Source organism: Lepidothrix coronata, unplaced genomic scaffold, assembly GCF_001604755.1.
Source record: "Lepidothrix coronata isolate B3197 unplaced genomic scaffold, Lepidothrix_coronata-1.0 Scaffold207, whole genome shotgun sequence".
NCBI lineage: Eukaryota > Metazoa > Chordata > Aves > Passeriformes > Pipridae > Lepidothrix > Lepidothrix coronata.
This window is the reverse complement of record NW_016690387.1, coordinates 86,352-99,222: the sequence shown is the minus strand read 5'-3', so window position 1 is coordinate 99,222 and position 12,871 is coordinate 86,352. Positions and strand designations below refer to the sequence as shown.

The 12,871-nt window shown below is 36.8% G+C and overlaps 1 protein-coding gene across 1 annotated transcript in view; it reads left to right on the top strand.

The window, feature by feature from the left end:
- The window catches only part of LOC108506145 (membrane-associated guanylate kinase, WW and PDZ domain-containing protein 2), a 701,232-nt gene that overhangs the window by 603,246 nt on the left and 85,115 nt on the right, over positions 1 to 12,871 (top strand). The window contains exon 10 of the mRNA XM_017832824.1: positions 5,039 to 5,674. Within this exon, the coding sequence (XP_017688313.1) occupies positions 5,039 to 5,674 (636 nt within the window). The remainder of the gene's footprint in view (positions 1 to 5,038; positions 5,675 to 12,871) is intronic.

Sequence of the window (12,871 nt, the reverse complement as noted above, 5' to 3'; positions counted from 1 at the left end):
ATATGCAGCCTGAGTCCTGCAGAGCTGGTGCTTCCTGTGCTGACTTGCCAAAACATGGGCTGGTTTGAGCTCCATTGCTATTGGCTTGTGCTGGCTGCAGAGAGGTAGCAGAGCTGTCTCTGACGCCCACCAAATCACAGCATTCTGTCATATTTTAAGCACATAAACCTGGTACTAAGAGCATGATCAAAAATGCCTCAGAAACAAATGAGACATTTCTACTAAGCTTCAAATGTGATTATAAATTAACAATGATCTAATCTGTATTTTTTGCTCTGCATTCAGACTTCTCAGTTTAGTGAATTCTAAGTAATAATAGGAAGGGCAGTCCAGCAGACGCTTCAGTTCACTGAAGTACAGACAGGAATCCAAGTGCACGAGAAACAAGAAGAAGAAATAAGTGTCTGTATACAAATAGTGGGAACATGGGTAGGAAAATGGAGGAATTTTACCTACAGATGCAAGATGTCTATACAGAAAATCTAGGAGTAATAAAAACTTAGCAGAAACAATAACTGGAGTCACTGAGTAGTATAGGTTCTTCAGAAAGTAGGGAAATATAGCTGTTAACATTACATGAAACTTTAGGATAATTTGTGATGAAATTAGTTATGTCAACAAAACAAATTCTGTCTGGATCAAACACTTCAAGTATGAAGAAGGTTTTTTTTTCAGAATTAATGCTTGTGAAAAATCTCCAGGGTATCAAGTTTAATTCTGCAACATTATTGTAGAGAGGAATGTAAAAAAGAAATTGTCATTAAGAGATGTTGAAGCTCACAGATTGCTTCACCAGTCACTAAACCAGCAAAAGATAATGATAGTATAGATCTGGTTTTTGCTTTGAAATGTGTAGAAAACAAAACATAACCTGTGGTCAAACATTCAGGCACTGAGTCCATTAACATTACATGACAAAATAAGTAATGGTCAGAAAACCTTAATAAGCAAGACAAACTAGTTAAATAAGTGAAATATTATGGGACTTTATGGTCGTCTCTGTGATGAAGACATCAAATTTCATCAAGTGCAGCATTTTGTGTTGAATCTGACAGCAGGGGACCAGGTTCAGCCATCCAGGAAGTCCCCTCCAGACCCATGTTCCTAAATTTGTCAGTTAAATGCAAGAGCCTTAAGTAAAGCAGAGGTAACTTTGAGATGGTTTGACAACTTTTGTTGCTGTCAGTATTCTTTAACATTCTTCAACTCAATGGTGAATTTGGACATTGGCTGCCAGACAGAAGAATCTGCTCTTGTGACAGTGTAGATGTTTGAGATGTTGGCCAGTTTGTCTATTGTCTGCTCTACTGAGTATCTATCAAACCTGACACTTCCAGCTAGGGAGTCTGATTCAGATGCTTTCTCCATAGATCAGTCCTCCTGGTCTCCCTTATCCCTGAACAGTAAGATAAGGTTGTTATGGTGTGTGTGCAGTTTGTACAGGGCAGTGAGGAAGACGAAACTGGGGAGAGTACCTGATAGTAAGGACGCTGAAGTAGAGATGTCTACCCTGGAGAAGAGAAGGCTCAGGGAGATTTTACCAATCTACGTAAGTAGCTGTGCAAAGAAGATGGAGCCAAGCTCTTTCTAGCAATGCTTAGAGACAAGAGGCAATGGGCACACATTCAGACACAGGAGGTTCCCTTTGAACATCAGAAAACACTTTTGTCCTGTGAGGGTGACCAAGCACTGGCACAGGCTGCCCAGAGAGGGTGTCATGTCTACCTCTTTGGAGATTTTCCAGTGCCACCTGGACATGATTCTCAGCAACTGATTCTAGGGGATCTTGTTTGAGCAGGGTTTGGACAAGATGACCTCCAGAGATCCCTGCCAACCTCAATCATTCTGTAAGCAAACTCCAGTCATTTTAGTAAGTTTAATTCTAAAAGTCAGGAAAAGTTTGTTGCTTAATATAAATGTTCTGCATAACTTCAAAGATACCCACTCACTGTGAAACTGTGATTTCTGGAGGCAGACTATGGCTTGCTTAGAAAATCAGACAGGAATTACGAAGTGGATCGCTATTATGCTTGTCCATATGCACCCATTATTATTAGAAGCAGCAGCAGAGAACAGGCAGAAAAGATGCTACAGGAACCTTTAAGGGAGTTTTACTAAAGAAGAGAGGTCTTGAACTTTGCATTAGCATGGCACTAGCTCTGTAATTCTCTTAACTTATCTCTCTCTTCCTACCAAATGCTGGGTACTTCTCTCTGTGTCAGCAATGAGGAACTCACAGCCTGGAAAAACGAGTTAGGTTTGGAGAAACTACAGTCGAGAGATTAATTTGAAGGATTTCTGAAATTAACCCCTTTTATTTCTCCTTCCTGTCTCATGATCTGAAACTCTCTTTCTTCCCAGTGTAACACCACTGTAGCTCCTTCCTTTGAGTTGAACTCATGTCATTGTGCTCATCACAATTTAACCTTTGGCTGTACATTCTCCATATGACAGTACAGCATATGGGTCCCAAACGGTTCAACTGTGAGTTACAGCTTCAGAGTGTACCCAGACATGCTATTCATGTTATACCTCAGAAACCACAAAGAGCTTTAAAAATATTGATTCAGGAAATGCTGAGGAATTTTCTGCAGTCTTGTGAGGGATAATGCAAGGTTATTATTTGAAGTTCTTACCCAAGACCTTCTAAAGCTCAGCTTTGTCTGTTCAGTGACTGGAGAATAGGGCTACTTGGCCTGTATATTTCCTGGCTGCACTCCTTTTGCAAAAGCTAATTTCTTTTCACCAGAGACCTATGTAATGTCAACTAGCTCATGTGATTTTCTGATATATGAAAACCATACTGACTTAAGTTTTATATCATATCTAAGCTTGTCCAAATACATAAAGTGAAGGGATGAAAACAGGCAATGCTTTACTTGCCCAACACAAAAAATGCATTTTTCCTTTTGCACTCTGCTTATGTATTGTAAGAGAGGATGAACAAACAGATTGGTCTCCTCCCACCACATAGCTGCGTTGCCAGCACTCGGGAAAATAAAGACTGCATGGATTAAAAAGTCGCAAGGTTACTGTTAAGGCATAAGCTACTGAAATAGGAGGATGCATTGAAGAGTTCTCAGTTCAACAGAATCAGTCCTATTGTGAGCAATGTCAGCCTCACTGCTAATGTGGAAGCCAGGGATGAGAATGCAGGTAAGATCTTTCTATACCAGGGCATGAACAAATGACAATGAATTGCAGCAATTGCCACAATAATTTGTACAGTGCATTTTTAATTTCTATTAAATGTTGCCTTTTGAAAACTGCTTTACTTTCAGCTGCTTGAGAGTAAAGCATTGGAGTTCTTTCAGCACTGCCTGTGAAGTGACCTTACTGCTTTCGCTTATGTTTTGAAATCTATTTATGATGCCCATTTAAGAAAGCATTTGCAGCTCCTAAGGCTTATGTGAATAATATTCACAGTCTTTTAAATGAGCTCCGTTAGCATTTTTTTCCCAAGACATCCTCTGAAGAAATCTTTCTCTGAATCACAATTTGTGCATATGCAATTAATTATTGTCAGGCTCTTAGACAGACTGATCATGTGGGAATTGACCATTTCGTTTTCACATAGAAACAGCCTTTGCCTTTGCCTTTGCCTTTTGCTGTCTCATAGAAACAGCCCTTGCACTGGCATCCTGATGATGCTCTTTTCCTCAGTTTGCTTGATTAGATCTTTTGATTGAAGTACTTGAAAGACATAATTTCATAAATAAACTTGAAGCAATTCCATGAAAACCACCTCATCCTCCCTTAATCATTCTCATTTTATTGATGATTTTTCAAATATGTTTTAAAAGCATTGTGTTGTGATGAGTCAATTATTGAACTGTATACTTTGCAGATATCTCACAGTGGTAGGATAATGGTAGGTTAATAAGAAAATCTTCACTTAGAAAAATATATTAACTTCTAGAATTTTCTAACCAAACATCCCTCTCCTTTTCTATAAAGATGCAAACTGCTTCATGAAAGTGAAAACTGATTGTGGGTCATCAAACTATTCTGAATATTGTTTGTACTGATCCCTTGTTTTCATTTTAATATGCACCTTAATGGTAGCTAAAGATATTTATGGCTCTAAATATAGAGATCTATTCTAACAAGAAGGAACGTGAACTTATTTCTGAACTTTTCAGTAGCAGTAGCTGGTTGGTGCATGAGAAATATGGAGACCCATAAACAGCCTGTTGAGTTAAAGAATTCTGCTTTCATATATGATGTGACTGGTAGCTCTGCTATATATGTGACAAGATCTGGAGGTAAAGGAATTATTTTGTTTTTATTTGACCAGATTAGGTGGAAATACTAAACTGATTTTCAGGCATTTGGCTGAATTTTTCTAATAGCAAATTATTATAGCTACCTAAAAAATTTGTCCTGTCATTGTCATAGAACCATCATGGCTATAACAAAATGCCACTAAATATCTCAATGTTATGCAAGATAGGTAGTTCATGCCTAGAATTAGAAATGATGGTAGTAGTTCAGAATGTCTGATGGCAAGTAATGACATTTAACAGAAAAATGTCAATATCATGATCAATGCAAAAAGTGTTTCTTTCTGCTTATACATACAGTCTTGCATTCCAATTCCTTATTCCTTGATTCTCAAGTCCACAAGTACTTACTACTATTTTTATTTTTTTTTTTAGTCTTCACCAAACAATGGTATTTCTTGACAACACACCCTCCAAATAATCTTCCATTGTGTCTTATAAAAAAATTAATCTGTGCCCTAGACTGAAACAAATTGGAAAAATAAGGAAGAAATGTTAGGAAAAGGTGCATACCTCTATCTAGGTTAATTTTCCAGCTGTGAGATTCCACAGAAAATAACTGGTGCTGTCATTGTCTCCTTGTATTACATTTGCTGACAGACAAACCTCACTTTTTTGTCTCTATTGAGTCAGTATGTTGATTGAATTTACTGTATTTTTTTAGTAGACTTCTATCTCATTTCAAAAAAAATTGCACTGCATATACGGTAACTGAAGTTGTCTCATGTTGTCACTGTTTGTTCTTCTCGTTCTAGGTGATGTGATTGTCTATATTAATGAAGTTTGTGTCCTTGGACATACTCACGCAGATGTAGTCAAACTCTTCCAGTCTGTTCCTATTGGTCAGAGTGTCAACTTGGTGCTATGTCGTGGATACCCTTTGCCCTTTGATCCTGAAGATCCTGCCAACAGCATGGTGCCACCCCTTGCAGTAATGGAGAGGCCTCCGGTAGTGGTAAATGGAAGACATAACTATGAAACTTATTTGGAATACATTTCTAGGACTTCTCAGTCTGTTCCAGACGTAACAGATCGACCACCACACTCCTTGCACTCCATTCCAGCAGATAGTCAGCTTGATAGCACATTCCCACCACCTGCCCATGATGATAATGTATCAATGGCTTCTTCTGGGGCCACCCAAGCTGAACTCATGACCTTAACCATTGTGAAAGGGGCCCAGGGCTTTGGCTTCACTATAGCAGACAGTCCTACAGGACAGAGGGTGAAGCAAATTCTAGACATTCAGGGATGTCCTGGTTTGTGTGAAGGTGACCTCATTGTTGAGATCAACCAGCAGAATGTACAGAACCTGAGCCATGCAGAAGTAGTGGATATACTTAAAGAATGTCCTGTTGGAAGTGAAACTTCTTTGATTATCCATAGAGGAGGTAAGTTTGGAAAGTCTGTACAATTACAAAAATGTGTGTAAAAGGTTCTAAACCATAAGACATACATATAATCACTACATCCTTGTTTGCTAGATTGGAAATTAATTTCCATGTTGTGGGAGGTTACACCATTGGTTTTGGAAAAGTGTGTCTTCAATTAAGTATCCTAGGCAAAATCTTGCAGTTTGTTGTACATTCCTTTTTGTGTTTTGAGTGTCAATGGTCCCATCTCTGTATAAGGATAAAACTAGGCAGTTCCTTTCACTCCATAATAGTTTGTGTGGTGTCTTCAGCAAACTCTTGTAGTCCCAAAGCAGTGCTGCAAGCTTTAAATATACTTGTATAGATTGACTCATTAATGTAGATAAAATCAGAGCAATCTATTAGCCCTTTACAAGGTTACTGGTTTTCATATGCCATTTTGCCTCCTTTTCCTTCATTGTAAAAATTTTGTACAACAGTTCTTTGGTTTTTTCTTTCTTAACAACAGAGATGCATGGTGTTTGTTTCTCTGATTTAAAAAATTAGTTTCTAGCAACCTAGTTTTTCTGACCAGCCTGACACAGTAAGTTTGAATATTCACCGCTGGAAGGGGAGAGTCAAGACTTATTTGTAAACAAGCAATAACAACAGAAGAAGTTTTAAAAACTTGACAGAGAGAAGTTATTTCAATAGTTTTTAATATTTTAGCCAAACAAAATTTCTTTTATGGTTTGAGATGAGCATCCATCATAATTTATTATTACCTCATGTGAATAATGATTGGATTTTTTTAATTAAAGATCTTTGTTTCTCTAAAAGCATTCATATGTCACTTAATGTGCATGACTCTGTGCTTCAAAAGAAAAAAAAAGAAAGGATTCTATGTCAAAATACTAACTACTTTACTTCTGAAGAGTAGAAGTTGGGAAATGAAGCCTTAGTGTTTGCATATGCCAAATGTTTGTCATTATGAAACCTACAAATCCTTAGGAAAAGGAATATAGTAACATTTTATCACATACAGAAGTAATAAACATAAGGTGATTAAAATATCTATAGATGCACATTGTCAATAAAGTATTTTTCATATATATATGTAAAAGAATGGTTTATAAGAGACAGAATCTGACATTTCTTTGGAATGAAACCAAATTAAGAGTGATAAGTAAATTGGAATCACTGTAGTATATAAACTTGGAGAAATTTAATTGTTGCAGAGGTGCTGTATTTGTTGGTATTAAATCTGTTTTTACCTAACATCCATTAAGAATCTGGAACAGTGGAGTAAGCAACTTTTTTTTTCTGAAGCAGTTGACAAATTAGGGAGAATTGCATAGTCAAAAAAGAATATAAAGGGTTAGTGTAACCCCAAAAGGTGGAATTTTATTTAGAAAAAGGCACACTAATCCCCCTCTAGAGGAAAACAATTTAGAACACGAGTCTTCAGAGAGAAGTGGAGTGTGAAATCCAGTATGCTGAACAAGCCTGAGCAATAATAGACAGCAAAATAGATATTTCAGCAATTGGTGCAGGACAGTAGCAAAAAACAGTAGCAAAAAACCCCATAGCAGCAACATACTCAAGCTCATGAGGATAATTGCTCTCTCTCAAGAGTATTTCTTCTTAGAGCATTGATTCATGATCAAAACAACTTGACCAACATGACAGTTTAACAAGTTCTGGTACATTAACTGAGCTGTGGTTGTTTTCTACACATCACTGTGGCAGGTAGGAGATACTACAATGAGCTCAACACTCGATAAAAGCAGTGTAAATCTACACCATCTGGTCTTTTCTCAGGCCAAACACTGAGGTACAGCTGACACATACACTAGGTCCAAATGCAGTAACATTTAACCTTCTGTTGCTGGGGCGGGAAGTGGTTGGTTGCTTTAGAGAATGCAAGGAAGAGGAAGAGAGCATGTTTTGTTCATGGTAAAACAATGACCAAGACTAAAGCAACTCTTAGGAAGTACTGCAGAGTCATTTAACTTAATGGGATGATACAGAGCAAATGCAAGTTTGCTATCAGAAATTCTTGTACATCAGAAAAAATGACTATACCTTAATGGAAGGTTCTGACACTCTGAAATTTAAAAAAAAAAAAAAAAAAAGCTCACTTATTTGAGGGATGCAAAAGAAGTGAAAAAATAGAGTGTATGAGTCAAACCTATTCTACCTAAGAGATGGCTAAATCATAGCTTAACACAAATATGAGAACAGTTTTAAGGTTACAACTTGTGTTTGGTTTCCTTTTTTTTTTTTGTAAATTTATAAGAAAGGGGAATTTATGTGACTAAATATACACCTATAATTCAGGTTACTATACCTGTGCTAGTCGTCATGTCTCCTTTTATAGTCCCTGGGCAGAAATAAGCTTTTCTAGGGTGTAATTCATGTAATTCCACTGTAGATGTTTCAAATAAGTCAGGTATACCTAGGTATACCCTAAAACTATATATTCTGCATGACTGACTATAAAGGGAATTGAGGATGACTGTTTCAGATGCATGTGTCTATCTCACGTGTTACAAATAAGAAACAGATGATAGCGTTTGGTCATGTGAGATAATCTGAACACAAAACAAAATTCAAGTACTTACAGAAACATGCTTTGATTCTAGAATATTTAATCTGTGATGCCAGTAAAGCAAGGCATACTTTCTCATTACTCATGGATCCAATTTTTATTTTATTATTTCTGATGTTTAATGACACTTGAATAATGCCGTCTTTTTCTATCATTACCCCGTGCATCCTGTCTTTAACATCGCATTTTTAAGATTAAGACCGAAGTGCTGCTCCTGCCTGTGGATGAGGAAGGCTGTGTTTTGCATAAGGTTGTGTGTTGCCTTGTAATATATTCTGTCTCTGATATGAATATGGCCTGACTGCGTAGTTTACAGTGGCAAATCCATTTCTGTAAGTGACTTAATTTCTCTCTTATCCAGCAATCTTATCTACATTGCAGACAAGAAACAGATCGACATTGACTGAGATATATTCTCACAGCATCTCACACTGGAAAAAAATGCTCCCTGGGATGGACATAGTTTGCATGTTATAGCATTTAAAAAACCATTGTCCCTCAAACTTAGAAGGTAAACAGCCAAAGTATGCAGGGGAAGGAAAGGTCTGCATGTTTCAAAAAGGTGGAGGGAATAGCAATACTCAAATTTAAAGAGGCCACTAAAAAAACCTCTCGGAACCAACACCAAACAGAGACATGTCATAGGGTACAATCCAACAGGAGGAAATCCCACTGAATTCATAGTCTACTCATTTTAAAATTTCTAAAGCAGAAATAACAATTTATCTGCTTGTTAAAAAAAAATGGAAGCAATATTATTGTCTATCAAAAAAAATAGAAAGCAGCTCTCTAGCACTAGTTAGACATCTTACTACCTTCTTTCTGTTTATTAGTCAGGTTCTTTGCTAAACACAGATGCACCAAAATAGTTCAGTTTCTTTATATCTGTTTTTGCTAAACAGCTGTATTGTTTCCATTGATTACTATAAGCTGACAGATGTGTTTGTTCTGGGAAAAAAAAAATAATGGAAAAGGTAGTAGAAAAGTGTTTCCTAAAAAATGAAAAAAAATAATAGGGAAATAAAATAAAATAAAATAATACCCAAAGAGATTTACTCCTTTCCAGCTTTGCTTCAGCCTTCACACTTCATCCTCAGCTTCTGCAGCAGACTTCATTGAGTATAGACTGCTGAAATAGCGTGGAAGAGCTCTCAAAAATCAGTCTTTCTGAATGTAGATAGAGAGTAAATTCTACATGAGTCCATTACTACTGAAAAACAGCACTTAGTGGTTGAAGTGGTATGTACCAAATTTATGTAGAGCAAAATATTCACTAATGAGGACATCAAAAACTGGTTTTGGCGTATTCTACTAAATGAGCTATCCATGTACCTGGCATATGCCATCTCTTTTGGGAAGTACCTTTGAAATATATGAACTTATAGATAGCAGCCCAGCTCCAGAAGTGCTCCTGTCTAAAAAAGAACTGACAGATTCAAATGTAGATCCATCAAGACTATGTAAGAAATACTGTTGTTAAGGAAACCTGCAGACAACCGAGGACTGACAACTCATAGCAAGTGTTGTGAGTGAAACATGAAAATTAAATGCAAAAAGTGGGAGCCTGGCAAAGTTCTTATGTCAGATAGCTATTTTATAATCATGGAATCAGAGAATGGTATAATCCAAACTGGCTCTGACAAACTGGGACTGTTAGTATGAAATGGAGCCAGAGGAGTGATGCATTGTCCACACTGTTTAGTTGTCCTGGGACTGGACTAAGTCAGCTGCCAGTTTCATCATGGCACTCTATAGGAGATAATGTGGGCCACATGCAATTCTCAAAGTCAAGATGAGGAGGGAGAATTTAACTATGGAGTTCTAAACTGCATGAATAAAAGAAAGGCCAAGTATCTTTCTCGTATTTTATATAAACCCCAGCAGAAGCATGTAACTCCTCGAAACCACTAAGAGATACCAGTATCTCACACAAAGCATCAGCAACTTTCAAAACAGACAGAAATTTCACAAAAAAAATCTCTGAATATTCTAGTGGATAAATCCAGCCACTCAAAATGAGCTGATTTCAATGGAAGGAATCCTACACCCTCAGTGCAATTTCCATGGACTTATCTCAGATTTGTCTTTCTACCCCAGAGATGATTTTTTTTTTTTTTTGTCCAGGCTTGCTATTCGTCCTCAGCTCATTCTTCTATTTCTCCAAGTTATTGTCTCTTGGGAAGGCTGCACAAGATCAAGCTGCAGGCAGCATCATTGCCCTGCTAACACTTGTCTGGATCAGGAATTTCTGATCTCCTGGTCCCATGACCTCAGCCCACCACTGATGTCTCTATAGCTTTTATTCTGATTCTGCAGTTCTTCATTCAAAATATTAACAGACTACCTGGTGCCAACTGGAGAACCTGTGTCTCATGGCTTGCTCACGCCCAGTTCAGAACTTTCTAGTCACCAATCCTGAGGGTTTAAAGAAACTGAGTTCTTGGAAGCATGTTGTAGGTTTTTGATTTGGGACTTATGGAAGTTTTCTATCATCCTGATGTTTCTGCTCTTTTATACCCCTGAGTCATTGGCAATTTTTTTCATTTCAGTTGCTTCTAAGGAACCCAGTCTTGGTTTAATTGCTTCCTATGGGTACTCTAAGTTAACAGCAGTCTCTTCATGCTTGTCTTGTTCATGAAGGTATGCTTCTTTCATTGTCTCTGAGAAGAGATATTGGGAGATACAATCTGATCTCTCTCCTGCTTCCTGATATGCTTTCTCCTCCTCAGACATTTACTTCAACTGATTCCTTTTCTCTCATTTCTTGAAAGTACTCTAATGTTAAGAGAAATATTTAGCAATATTTGCACTTTTAGCCCTGTTGTAATCTTAAATGGCACATATATCTCTTGTTTGTGAGTTTAAGGGACATTTGCATATGAACCTAGTAGTGAACCACTGACATGTTTGAAGTGAACCATGTGATCCACTGATATCTAGAAGTTAAAGACATAAATGTCTTCTGTCAAACATGCTGCTGACAGCATCCTCTTTCATTTTTCTCTTTCCAATTTGCCACAACATTTTGCCTTGCCATCCCTCTAAGAAGTACTCTGTTATTCTTGGATCCATCTGCTTTAAAACCGATGGAAAACAAAGGTTCATAACTGACCTTTTTCCTTTCCATCTCAAAATTATGAGCTTTCTTTATTATGTCATAAATTCAGCAGTTTCCTCAGCATGAGTTCTCTGTAAACATATCCTTCTCATGCTGGTTTTGACTTGTTTCCCTTTTTTGTGCTCATTTTTGTTGCTATTCTTAGCTAGTAATGCCAGAAATATTTTATGATCAAAAATATTGTGAGTCCTGCTACATTGTCCACTTCACTGACTTTGCTGTTAGATATCATATTGCCCTTTTCCCTACTCTCAGCCATGGGCACTTGTGCCTTCCTGCCTTCCCTATGTAGAAATCAGTATGGTGTGCAAAATAGTTTCCTAACAGCCTTGTGAGAGGGACAGTTGTCTTTCCTATATTAATTCCAGAAATAAAATGTCTGAAAGATTTTTAGAAAACGCTGTTACCATGCAAGAAAAACTGCTGTTATATCAACAAAACTCCCGAAGCACCATTTTCCCAACTCATTTTACAAGGTATATCTCACCTTAGAGAGTATCATATTTTTAGCTGTGAGATATGTACTGTCCTAATAACCTTCAAATTATTTACATCCTTTTTGCCCTACACATTGAGACTGGTTTATACATTGGATAAACTTGAAAAACTTTTTAAGCATCTTGTTGCAATTATCTGGCACAAAATCTATTTTAATAAATATTAAACATGTTTTAGCAGGTAAATTAAAAAATAAGTTACATATATAGCCTCATTTATGAAGGAATTCAATCTAAAGCTCATTAGTTAGAGAAATGGTAACTTTTCAGTAGCACAGGGAATGACAAATTTGAACAGAAAGAGTTAGGGCAGGAGACCAGTTATCCTAAAATTTGCACTAATAAAATTTTCATATCTTTTTTTTATAGCTCTGAGTAGCAGTGAAACAGTGTGCAATTGCTTCCATATTTCTGAATAAAAGAAAAAGAAACCATAGATGTCCTTGATGAATATGGATTCCTTAAAAAATAGACATCAATAATAGTTAGTAGCTATTATGTTGTATTACTGGAAGTAATATTAATTGCATCGTGTTTCTAAGTGGTAGTGCTATGGTTTTGTTGCTTCTTTCTTATTAATGTTTGTACACTCTGTGGTACATTTGTGGATAATTTTGCAGAGCATTAGATAAATCTTTTTTACATATATTGCATAGAAGGTTTTTAATGACTATTAGAAAGCATTTTGTTTCAAAAGTACTTATATTATTGGTGAAACTGTTTTCTAATGTAGGCTTATATGGTCTGTGTGAAATTTGAGCAGTGCTTCTCTTAAAACTTTTGGGGACACTTCTCCTAATGATGTGTGTGCCTAACTTGTTGACATTTAGAGGCATTAGTTTGCACACTGGAGAAATAGGTCCCTTTAGAAGACCTTTTAGCAAAAAGAAGCACACGTGTATAGACATATATTCTCATCATTGCATGTCATAAAGAGGTAACTACAATTGCTCCAATGGCTATTTTGCCATTAAATTCTTATACCCCAAGGTAAGGCTACAAACAGTGAG